This window comes from Corylus avellana, chromosome 2, assembly GCF_965113065.1.
Source record: "Corylus avellana chromosome 2, dhCorAvel1.hap1.2, whole genome shotgun sequence".
Classification (NCBI taxonomy): domain Eukaryota; kingdom Viridiplantae; phylum Streptophyta; class Magnoliopsida; order Fagales; family Betulaceae; genus Corylus; species Corylus avellana.
The window spans coordinates 31637455-31650296 of record NC_142491.1 but is presented as its reverse complement, the minus strand read 5'-3'; the positions used below and the strand labels follow the sequence as shown (position 1 = coordinate 31650296).

The 12842-nt window shown below is 36.1% G+C and overlaps 1 protein-coding gene across 1 annotated transcript; it reads left to right on the top strand.

Annotated features, from left to right (window-relative positions):
- The first annotated feature begins 2657 nt into the window (after positions 1–2657).
- Positions 2658–11934, top strand: LOC132166931 (3-beta hydroxysteroid dehydrogenase/isomerase family protein). The gene is made up of 12 exons (XM_059577792.2): positions 2658–2992; positions 3279–3368; positions 3480–3613; positions 3735–3905; positions 4398–4514; positions 4630–4709; positions 5954–6149; positions 9059–9176; positions 9848–10022; positions 10265–10421; positions 10997–11060; positions 11204–11934. Exons 1-12 carry the CDS (start codon positions 2740–2742, stop codon positions 11407–11409), a joined length of 1761 nt encoding a protein of 586 aa, XP_059433775.1. The 5' UTR covers positions 2658–2739; the 3' UTR covers positions 11410–11934.
- The last annotated feature ends 908 nt before the right edge of the window (positions 11935–12842 follow it).

The window sequence follows — 12842 nt, the reverse complement described above, 5'->3', positions numbered from 1 at the left end:
GGGTGCATTTGGGGGTGGCCCACCCCATTTTGGCCGAGGGGTGGCTGGAACCACCCCATGTTTCTCCTTTTTTTTTTTTTTTTTTTTTTTTTAATATTTTGCTTTAAAAAAAATAAAATATATATATATATATATATATATATATATATATATATATATATATATTAAAAAGTACACTTTTGCTGCACCTGTCAGATGGCACTGTAGCTGGAACGGTACTGTTCCAGCTACAGTACCGGCCCCGGGCTGTTGGCAAACGGGGCTAGATAGTCACAATTTCTCACTACAGGAGAAGTCTTAAATACAAATAAGAGATATTTCTCTTTAAGACTTTAGCCAACATATTACAAATTCCTTGCAATTGGAATTTTAAAGCCAGACGTCTTTTAAAGGGAACCATAATTCTTTCATTAAAAATCAAAAACGAACTCAACAAGTACAATGCTTTGAATGAAAATAGGATTATCCTCCATCCACACATGATCGAGAGGATTGAATGAGTGATGTTTTTCCCAATTTGTGAGCTGCTTCGTTGGCCTACCTACGATTATGACGGACAAAACAAGATTGTAGACTATTGAGGACTATTCGAGTATCCTCTATTAGTTGATTGTATATGTTCTAACATGATGTCTCTTGTTGAAGGGCGTTAACGAGAAAAACTATTTCTAATGCATCCCCTTCAATAATAACTCATTGATGCACCAGTTTGCAATAGAAAATTACGATTTTTTAAACTGTCACTGCCACCACTGTTGTAGGGTTAGAAATGAAAGGAACCGTGGTACACATACTTACTAGAACTAAACCTGCATCGTTTTTGACAATTACACCCACTCCCATCTTCTTGTTTGGAATATCAAAAGCTACATCCCAATTTAACTTGACTACCATCTCTGAAGGTTTCTGGAATTCACCTATCTTTCTATATTTTGATAGACTTCCCATTGCCAACTCGCCCACCTATCCTATTCTCTAGAAGACCACGCCCAAGACTTTGATTCAAATATTACTTACTACTTGGAGAGTTTTTGTAGCTTTTTTTGAAACCACTTTTGCATTATTTTCGCTTTTCTTTAAACTTTTCATCGCATTTTAGCAAAGCACCGGAAAAAGTAAATTGCAAATCGATCAAGTATGTGGGGTTTCAAATGGATGTGGACCATATGAGGCTCCACTGTTAAGCGTCGTCGTTTCATAAATGATAATACTATTAAAAAAAAAAAAAGAGTAGCCCTGAAGTTTGTAGGTTTTTGGAATGGGTAGGCTAGTGGGAATTGGTTGTGAAAGTTATTTATTTATTTTAAATTGTTTTGGACTTCAATGTGGTTGATGGATTTGGTTCACCAAACAGTACCTCCCTCCCTGCGGCTTACACATTTTTCTATCTTAATTAACTAACATGCCTTTTTCCTTTCCAAGGAACTGACGTCACCATTCACCAAAGACGTTTTAGCTGTTAGCAAAAAATAATTGATATGACAACAAATTAAGAGCGTTTAGTAAGAAAAAATGAAAAAAAAAAAAAAAAAAAAAAATTACCGCCAAACACAGCCTAGTGTTTATTAATTTAATGACTTGTTGTTAAGTAGTGGGATTGATAAGATGTGATGTCATAACCTTCTCTACAAAAGGGTTTGCTTTTTTCAAATTGAAGTAAACTCTTGAATTTGGCATCTACACATGATGTCCTAATTCAATCTTTGAATAAGATGCCTCAATGAAATGAATGGTCAAACCTACTCAAAGGTTAATCATTATATCTATATAGTTCTATAACAAATTATTTTACTATTATATGGTAACTAAATGTATATTTATTATATATTTGGGAAATGTTTTTTCCCAATGACAAAATACATTTAATAAAAAAAGAAAAATGGTCACCCCCATGGGTCTTCACCTTTATATATATATATATATATATATATATATAGATCATTAACTAATTTTTGGTAGTTTGGGAGAATCCTGACTTAATTTTTAATTTGGAAAGACATTGACAGTCGAATTATAATTTGAGAGGAGTATGTGTTTCTTTCGGTATGAGTAATGATATTTGGTATACTACTATACGGTTGTCATATAAATTGACGATGTGCAATGAAAATCAGCCATTAGATCATCACATAAATAAAAAATAAAAATAAAATAAAAACCTGATTTTTACTGTCACCCTATCCCAACTATATAACAAGTCTCCTAAATAACATTACTCTTTTAATCTTTTAGCATATATTTTAAGAGTAATGTTAAATACTCAACTTTCATCTCACGTTTATACAATTGGACTGATGTTGCACTGCCCATAAATCAAATTTTATTAAAAAATAAAACTAAAAAATCTAAAATCCGATGAGCAATGCTAAATCAGTCCAATTATATGAAAATTACTCGTTAATACTTTCATAATCCTTTGAACAATTATCAAATTTCTTAGATGGTTATAAATAAAAAAGTATTTGTGGGAAACCCAATCAACAAGTAGTAAGAAAAATAGTTGCTTAGTGGAGGGGCCGGCCAAGGCAGTCCCACCCTCCATAAACAGTATCAACAAACAAAACAAACCATTATGTATAAATTCTTTCCGCGCCAAGCACAGGCTTATAAAAGGCATATGGTCAAAGACTATTCTGCCCTCCACACACACTCTCTCTCTCTTTCTTACTTTTCCATTCTCTCCCTTCTTTTCCCTTTCGTTGTTTGTTCCGAAGGAAATATCAGATATAGTAGTCGGAAATGGAGGAGCGGTTGGCGGAGCTGAACCCTCGGACCTGCGTGGTCCTGGGCGGGCGGGGCTTCCTTGGGCGATCGCTGGTCCATAGGCTCTTGAGCCTCGGCAAGTGGATCGTCCGAGTCGCCGATTCTGCTCAGTCCCTCCAGGTCCACCCCTCCGGCGACCACCACGACTCGCTCCTCCCGCAAGCACTCTCTTCCGGCCGTGCTTCCTACCACCGCGTCGACGTTCGCGATTTTTCTCAAATCGTCGAAGGTATGTCATGTAATGTATGTTTTATGGTTGGCACCTGTTTGGATGCTGAGAAAATTCGAGAAAAGGAAGGTAAATTTAAATGTGACATATGCGAGAAATTCCAGTCAACCCGAACAAGTGGTCATTTCTTTACATGAGACCAAGTGGTTGTATGAAGCCATACCCACTCACACCCATAAACAAACAGGCAAACTAGTTGTGTATAAAAAACTGCTGCCTTAGTTTCCTGTCACTATCTATTTCCTTGGTTGCTACTTTTGAAAATTAATTGCATATATGATTGCAGCAATCGAAGGTTCGTCGGTTGTGTTCTATATGGATGATAGCAACTTACAAAGAGATGATATTTACAATTGCTACATGATTATAGTTCAAGGTAATGGATCATTGATGACAGTTCAGAAATTTAATCTGGCTAGCTGTTTTTTGCACTGAAAATGTTTGCAGGAAGTAATAATGATTGTGTGCACTGTGAATTTTCATTCAGGTGCAAAAAATGTCATTAATGCTTGCCGAGAGTGCAAAGTTAGAAGGCTAATATACAACAGTTCTGCAGATGTAGTATTTGACGGTTTACATGATATAAATAATGGAGATGAGTACTTGACATACCCTTGGAAAGTATGTCTCTACTTAGAGGGCTTCTACTCCATGTTTTTAATTGGAGATATTTTGTCTTCTTTTTTCTAAGTTGTATTGCTTTTGTTTTCCTTAAATTAGTATCTGTTGATGTGTGCTACAGTTTGAGGACATGATGAGTGACTTTAAGGCTCAAGCAGAAGCACTGGTCCTGTTTGCTAACAACATTGATGGCCTCCGAACATGTGCACTTCGTCCTAGCAACATCTTTGGGCCAGGAGACACACAGCTTCTCCCATTATTAGTTGATTTAGTGAAATCTGGTTGGGCAAAGGTTTGACACAATTAGTGCAGATTGTTATATAAGTCACTTCTTATTCTAATTACTGTGATGAGTATATGAACATCATTAAACCATCAAAAGTGATGGATGTTTGTACATCAGTGTTTTGTTTGCAACTGAAATATCCACTTAGTAAGAAGCTTCAGAGATCCCTTTCTTTTTTCTTTTTTTCTATCTCTGATGTTTTAATTTTTCTTAGTTATGCTTTAGGAACTGCTCTGCCTAATTGTTTTTTTTTTTGTTATTTTCCCTTTGAATCTCTAGTAACTTACAACCCATAAAAGAGATGATTTCCGGGTGTTCTGCGGATGGCTTTGTGTTTTACATAACATTGATTTTTTGTCTCCATGTTTGGAGGTTACATTTTTACTACTTGTATTTCTAACTACAGAGAATATGTCTATTTATTCCTTTTTTATTTTTTTTATTTTTTTTTTATAAATTATTTATTCTTTTTTTAAGTAACAGGTTTTCTCATTTCAGTATATTATAGGGAGTGGTGAAAACATGTCCGACTTCACCTACACTGAGAATGTTACTCATGCCCATATCTGTGCAGAAGAAGCTTTAGATTTTCGGATGGTCTCTGTCGCTGGAAAGGTATGCCTATGCCTAAATTGTGAATTGAATATTCTTGAGTGTATGTTCTACCAAATTTTTTCCTGTCCTATTCATATACGCATGGAGTGAATATTCCCTTGTAATCAATATGTAGGCATTTTTCATCACTAATATTGAGCCTATGAAGTTCTGGGAATTTGTATCTCTCATAGCGGAAGGCTTGGGATATCAAAGGTAAAGTAAGCATCTGAATTTCTTAAGTGAACTTTCATTTCTTATCGGTTGTTGCACCAGAGTAGCTAATATATGATTTCCATCTAGAATGACACGATTTTGGAACATGTTATTTGACCAAAGTGAACAGAACTTGGAGTGAAAGTGAGAGCCAGATCTGAGAGCACATTCCTCTTTAGTCTAGACCAAATCTCAATCGTCCATCTATATTATATACGCATGCTTTCATATTTTCCTTCAGATGCTATGCATGTATTATATGTATTGGAATAAATTCATACTGTTTCTGTAGTTGGTGTGGTCGTGAATTATTTATAGTCGACCCAGATGAGTGTTAGGTTGATGGTGGATTTTAGTTTTTAGTTTTTGTGGCTGGTGTCTGATGATCAACATGCTAAATTTCTACTTGGGCTTTGCCCTCTTTTCTTTTCTGACGAAGTTTTATTTGTTGAAGAAAATTCTGAAGCTTGATAATTTGTTTCTGCAACCACTGTGGTTGAGAAATTCCAGTCTAGCAAATTGCTTGGTAATTCACACTTGCGAAAATCAGATCTTTCAATTGGTGGTGTGTGTTGGTTTAGTTGCGTAGGTCATCGTTAAATTCAGTAGACTGCAGTCAGGGTAGGGTAAGTTGCGAGCAGTGCAGCAGTTTACCCCCCAATCCCCATGCGTGCCTCAGCCACTAGGAAAGAAGGTTTGAAGATTGCCCAAATAATTTATATCCTGCTTATTGCTAATTTGAATTAGATGAATTTAGATACTAGCTTGCCTTGCTACATTTTGATTGAAGAAGTAACTGTTTAGAGCAAACAATGTCCTGCCTTTTTGGAAATTATTTATCATGGTATAGAAAATATATGGCGTTATTGTTTAATCTTACGTGAAAAGAGCAAGCTTTAGAATGAATTTTCCTACTTCCGTTGAGAAACTAATTATAACATCAAGGCATTTTAAAATTACTTATCAAAAAAATAATAATAATAACATCAAGGCATTTTGGCAGCTTGAAAGGAGAAGCGCATGAGGTTAATTTGATCCTGCTAGTGAAAACATTTTCTATTATATCCTCTCCTTTCCCTGTTTTTGATATGTCATATCCTTTATCAACATTCTCGTCTTGCTTTTAGTGTGCTGCCATATTGGGTACTAGTGAGGACAAATTCTTATTTTCATTCTTCTGATGCTTGTACAGAATCTTTTAATGTTATTCTTCAATGCTGAATGGCTGCTCACTTTGATTGCAGACCATTTATTAAAGTTCCTGTCATGGTAGTTCGGTATGTACTCTTGCTTTTCAAATGGATGCATGGAAAACTGGGCTTCAGAAAATACAACCATTCTGTATCAGCTTATTACATCCAATTAGCCTTGCACACTAGGACATTCGACTGCACTGCAGCTCAAAAACATATTGGATACTCACCACTAGTCTCCCTAGAAGTAAGTTCTATTTTTTCGTTTACATTCTTTCATGTCTTTCCCTTTTCATTTATTAATTTGTATCATCTGTCTGGCGGGTGGGATCAGTTACCTGTAGGAGTTTGATTAACGGTGAGGATTGTTGTACAGTATGCGTTTGCGACATGCAATTAATCTGAGTAAAGTTCTCCTACGTTATCAAAAAAAAAAAAAATTGTATCATCTGTAACTATTCCCCTACATGTCATTCTTTTATATATAATATTATTGGGCCTTATTAGCCTAAATATTTTCAAGACTCAAATTTGAGGAAATTTTGCAAGTTAGTTCAATTTCCTTGCAAGATGTGAAGCACCCAAATTATATTCAGCTGAGTTCATTGCAGTTTTTCCATTTGCAACTCTTGTTCTCCCCAAATTCTTGTTCTCCCCAAAAAAAAAAAAAAAAAGAAAAGAAAAAAACTTATAGCATTTTTTATGGTGGCGAAAGAAGAGTATTCTCAATAGTATACGTATCTCCTTGGCCAGTAGCAAATTATTATTTTTTGATAAGTAATCAAAATATCATTAAAAGGTGGAAAAGGCGCAACCCAGGTGCAAATGAAGTATACAAGAGAAACACCTAGCTAGAAAGACAAAAAAGATCAAGAAAATTATGAAAGCTAAGCAAGTTAGGATAGACAAACACAACTGTGTAAAGATTATTGAAGAAAGACTTAATGTCCACCAACATCCTCTTGCGGTTTGCAAAACTTCTATAATTTTTTCTCCCTCCAAAGACACCACAAAAGACATGACGACACCATCTTCTACACAACTGCACTTTGAGGACTACCATATAACGCCCTCCAACAAGCAAACAAGTATATTACTTATCTAGGTATAACCTAAAACAACCCAACACGACTAAAGATAGCACTCCATAAGGCACTAGCGACCACACAATGGAGAAGAAGATGATCCTACGACTCCCTACTCCTCCAACACATACAACACCAATTGACCACAACAATGCGCTGCTTCTTTAGGTTATTCATGACAACAATCTTCCCTAGGGCAGCTAGCCAAGCAAGGAAATCTGCTCTCAAAAGAACCTTAATCCACTAGATACTCTTCTAAGGGAAGGGAGTTTCATCATGAGGGACATAGATGTTGTAGAAAGATCTAACGTCGAACAACTCTTTTGGATGGAGCCTAGTAAAGCTTGTCTTTAACTTCCCGTCTTAATCTAAGGGATTACAACAAATTAAAAACCAAAGCAAATACATCCACCTCCCAATCATGAGCCACTCTAATAAAGCTTATGTTCCTCTGGTGGGAGCCATTAGAAAGCTCCTAGTGGTCCACTATAGAAGCATCCTTAACACTAACATAAAGCTTTCTTAAAGGCCTGCTCCCCACATCATAGGTCATTCCACAATCTAATCTTGGAGAAATCTCCCACCTCAAATCTGGTATGGCTAAAAAAACCCCCCCAACCCTTCCTGATATTCTTCCATAACTTCACCCCATACAACCCATGAACCTCGTTAGAACACCACCTACCTAAAGAACTACCAAATTTAGAATCTATCACAACCCTCCACGAAGCCTCTCTCTCATGTCAGATTCTAATCTAGTAACAAATTATATATTAGATCTACACAACTTGATTGACTATAGAATATTGCAGATGTTAATTTGAAGTCTGATTCCTTTATTTCTTCACAACTTCTGTTACATTCGAACACATATTTTCATTATTAGCTAATAGCTAGTAACACATTATGTGTAATGACCTAGGAAAAGCGCTAGCCACATCTGCGTTATTATCCCAAAATGACTAGTCAATTTGGAGCTTCTTTAGAATCACTTATACAATCCAATTGTATGTAATAAGTAAGCAACCTGGGACTTGCACTTATGAGTCTATTTTATAAATCACTCACTCTATGTGGACTTCTTATCTTCCCAATATTGGACTGTGGTATTACAATCTCCACTCCCCCCCCCCCCCCCCCCCCCCAAATCCCTGACATCTTCGTCAGGGTCATATCATGCAGTAGGCTAATAACACATGTCGTTACTATATGCCTCTGATACCATTTGTAAGAACCCAAAAAAAGCGCTAACCACATTTGCACTATCACCCAAAAAGGACTAGTCAATTTATAACTTCTCTAGAATCACTTATAAAATTCAGTTTCACCTAATAAGTAAGCAACGTAGAGCTTAGCACCTATGAGTGTCTTTTATAAACCACCCACTATATGTGGGCGTACTCATCTTCCCAATATGGGACCAAAGTATTATAATATGTTGAATTTCAGCATAACAACCCCAGGGGGTTGGCCCAAGTGGTGAAGGCCTTGGTCTTGAGGGTTTGCTCCCTTCAAGGTCTAAGGTTCAACACCTCATGGGTGCAAACAATCCCTTGGAGCCACACCCCCTGGTGAAAAAGCCAGCGATTTAACAGTTCCGTGTATGAAAACTTCTGAGGGTGCGGTGCACGGGACTAGAGTTTGCTTTGCAGAGGTGGGTCCCAAGGGCCCTGCCTTGGAGAGGTTCACTGACATCAAAAAAAAAAAAAAAAAAAAAAAGCATAATTTGATTGATTCTAGCATATCGTAAGATGCTAATTTGATGTTTGATTCCTTTAGCCTTTCACAACTTCTTTTGCATCCAAAAATGTGTATTTTCATTATCATATAGCTTCATTTTACAATTTGGAAATTACCAGTGGGTTCTAGTTGTTTAAATGGCACTTCCTCCCCCTACTAAGAACGGGGTGGAGGGTTAAGTCATGAGTTCAAGGCCCATCATGTGTGTAACTTACCAATGAGACAAAATAATAATCATAATAAATATTATTATTATTATTATTATTATTATTATTATGTGGATATTCTAAGATTTGAGGTTTTACTTTTGTTTCTGCTGATTACTGTACAGGAAGCTGTCACTTTAACAATTGATTCTTTGTCCCATTTAACCAAAGACTCATATTATGCGAGATACAGTGCCTTCAATGAACAATCAAAAGTAGAAAAGCTGCTGGGCTGCGGGGAAGGTTCAAACCTTATTTCAGCTTTCTATACTTTATTTGTGCTCCACAATTCAACCGAATAAAACATTGATTTAGAAAATTTATATTCTACTGATTTAAAATGTGAAGAAGTGTCCTCTTATAGGAGCTTTAATGATCTGAGCCATATTGATCAATTTTAAGCTCATAATTGTTGTAGGCCTGTGGCTTTTGACATAGACCTGGTTAATCTTAGCCTGCAAATATGCATGGGCTGTACATAGACTTAATGGGTATGACCAGCATTGTCCTAGCTACAGAAAACCTAGCTATCTTGGCTGGGTTCAGTCACCTACAACCAAATCTTCCCCAGCACTCTTAAGCCTGCTTTTAGATGCCCATTGCTGTTTGTTGTATGTTATTGTAGAAGGGTACCCTAGGCAGAATATGTGTAATTTGATCCATTTCTTAACTTAATAGCACATCTTTCTCTGTGATTATAGTTACCAGCCGCAACATAGTCCATGTTTGATTTCAAATTAACACCTATGTTACTATTGCATGCATCTAACTACACAATTAGATAAAGCAAAATGCACGTGCTTGAACATTTTCTAATGGTACATCCATGGAACTTGCGCAAATAGGCTTCTGCTCCATAAGGTGTTGATTATGTTGTTCTTACCATGGCATGACCCTGAACTATGTTGCTCCAGTGGCAGACATTTTGCTGTGGAGAGACGAGAAGAAGACGTTTACATATTTCCTTGCTCTGGTCCTGTTGTTTTACTGGTTTTTCCTTTCTGGAAGAACTTTCATGTCATCTATTGCCAAGCTTCTGCTGCTGATCAATGTTGTCCTTTTTGGATATGGTATTCTACCATCAAAAATGTAAGTATTGATGCTCATGAAGGCTAAATTGGATAACCTTGGATAACCGTGTTTACTAGATTTTGTAAACATTGTCTTCCCCCACCACCACCCCCCTGTTGAGGTCTTCCACTCCCCCTGAACCCTCCATATTTGGGACTTGCCGTTGTAGTTTCCTTATTCTTGTTTTTGTATTTTGAGCAATTTTCTATATGGCCAAACCCTCTTGATCCATTTCATTGATTATAATCCCTTTTCAACAGAGTTGGTATCACTTTCCAGAGAATATCTTCCTCTTGTTTTGAGATCTCAGAAATGGCGGTGAAAGATTCAATTACAACCCTGGCATGTCTGTGGAACAATGGGGTCCGACATATACGATCATTGGCTCAAGGAGATGATTGGAGTAATTTCTTCAAGGTATGGAGTTGTATGCACTGATGATGTCATAAAGTAGAAGTTTTATCTGTCTTTAATCATGCACATTTGAGCCTGAAAGTGTCCGAACACACTTTCTTGCATCTATCCTTTTCTCTTGAAGGTGCAACACCCCCTTTTCCCCATACCCAAGCCCCATCAAAAAGAAAATTCCAGACAATAGCAAATCCAATCAAAGTCATTTGTAGGGGATACCAGGGGAGGGGGGTGGGTGTTGTGGGCGAAGGGCGAAGGATTTGAACTTTCTTCTTACAGCCGTATGGTTTGCATCAACTTGATGCATGTAAATCATAGACTCTATTTTATTGCACTTCATGAAACATATGAATTCATATAGTCCTGTTTAATAATCATAATTGAAGTAATAATGTTGGTTGATGACACATGAGAGCCTAAAAGCGACTTTGATGCTTAATCTCCATTAGTGCCGTAGGGTCAACAAAATTTTTTATATATCAAGTTGAATGAATTCCCTAATGTAAAAGGGCAAACATGTTTTTCTACAGTTGTTATTTTGTGGAATCTTTCCCTGATATAATTCCTGCAAATCAATGTAGGCAGCAGTTTCTCTCTATTTTCTGAAGCTGATTTTGCAATCCTTGACTGCGGTGATTGGCATAGGTAAGAACTGTTACCACTCCTGAGCTATTAGATGCTTCAATATTTCTTTGTTACATTCACTCTTTTTTTATTTTTTTATTTTTTTTTTTAATTTTTTTTTTTATGAAATTCATTATACTGATCTTGTTTTATATAAAATGCAGCACTGGTCTTTGCTTTCACAATGTTCTTAGTTTATGAGCAATATGAAATGGAAATTGATGGGTTCACAAAGGTTCTGTTCAACCTTATAGAGGAATCAATGGGATTGTTGAAAAGAAATTTACCTACTTCTGCATCATCATTTCTTCTAAACAATGATAGGTTTCATAGAAATAAAGGGTCTGCTGCAGTACAGCATCAGAGATAGCTGACATCGGACTTGAGAGCTTTCCAGCTAAGTTTTAATTCGTTACGTGCCTTCTGCTAGCTTAGTTAGGCTTTTTATCAAACTACAGAGATAGGGTTGTATGTCCCCAGCACAAAGAGAAAGAGATGGGGTACGTTAGTGGATTTCAAACTCTTGCTGCTTATTTTCCTTGACACTACTATATATCAAAAAGTTAGGGACTAAATATCCATTCCTTTAACAAATATGTGATGTGATAAAATACTTGAACAAAAAGTTGAAATATGATCACCAATTGCTTGCATAAGGATTAACAGCTTTTGTCAGATCTACTAGCTCAATCAAGCCTCATATTAAGATTAGAGGTTGGTATTCTGGTCCAAATTATTATGCTTGGGAGTGGTTGACCAACTGTAAAATTGGTTCATAATTGGATGAACCAATTCTAAAATAAAAACTACTAGTAGTTCCATATTGAACTGGTTTTGGTTTATATGCAATTTTTTCAAATCTAGACCATTTATAATTGACATGTAGTTTATGCCATTCTGGTTTTCTTTTTCTTTTTTTCTCTCCTGGACAAATTGTTTACACATTTTACATGTCATATGGCAGTTGAATTGAAAACAGATGCTGTTTTCGGTGGCTATAATGAGGATGAAGGAAAATTTTCATTATTTTATTATACCCTTCAACATGACTCATTTTCTATAATTGCGGTGATGGGCAAGAAATTATGTGAGAGGTAATGGTAGAGAGTTGGGGGGTACAAATTCCCAACTGGGTAAAACTTGGTTGTCTATATACACATAAATTCCTTGCGGGGCTTGAGACATGGGAATGGGTTCAACTTGTCACGTTTTAGGGCCTGGGTTCTTCAAAACTCGAGTCACATGCCCGGGGCGTTGTAATAACTAATAACTCAAAGATTAAACAATTTAGTTCCCTATATTTGGAGGCATTTATGATCTATGCTTGAATTATATTTATATCATCAGCATGACAAGCCATCTCCATTTGGCCAAAGGAGTGGCCAATAATGGCATATTAATGGATTCTGTCAACTTTTTTAAAAGTCAGACCTTTCTTTTTTCTTGTTTTTAGGGTCCATTTGGGATTGCGGTTTCAATAAGTGCGATTTAACAAATTGCGTTTTTGAAATCGCTATTTTTAAAATTGCAAAGGCGTCCGGTAAAACATGTTAATTTTCTATTTATTTATTTATTATTATTATTTTTTTTTATCAAATATTTGTTATGTGAAATTGTATTTTGGTTTAAATTTGCCTTTTTTTCAAATAAACACCCCTTAGCTTGCTTATAGAAATTGCCGATTTTTTTTCTTATTTTTAAATTAAATCGTAATGCCAAATGCCTTACATTTTGTGATATCTTTTAAAAATGCAGATTATTCTTTCAAAATCGCAATTTCAAATGCAACCTTATCTTTAGACT

Coding starts and splice junctions, on each gene's coding strand:
- LOC132166931 (XM_059577792.2), top strand. CDS start 2,740: ATGGAGGAGCGGTTGGCGGAGCTGAACCCTCGGACCTGCGTGGTCCTG. Junction 3,906..4,397: donor TGAAATCTGGTTGGGCAAAG/GTTTGACACAAT, acceptor TTCTCATTTCAG/TATATTATAGGGAGTGGTGA. Junction 9,177..9,847: donor GCTGCTGGGCTGCGGGGAAG/GTTCAAACCTTA, acceptor ATGTTGCTCCAG/TGGCAGACATTTTGCTGTGG.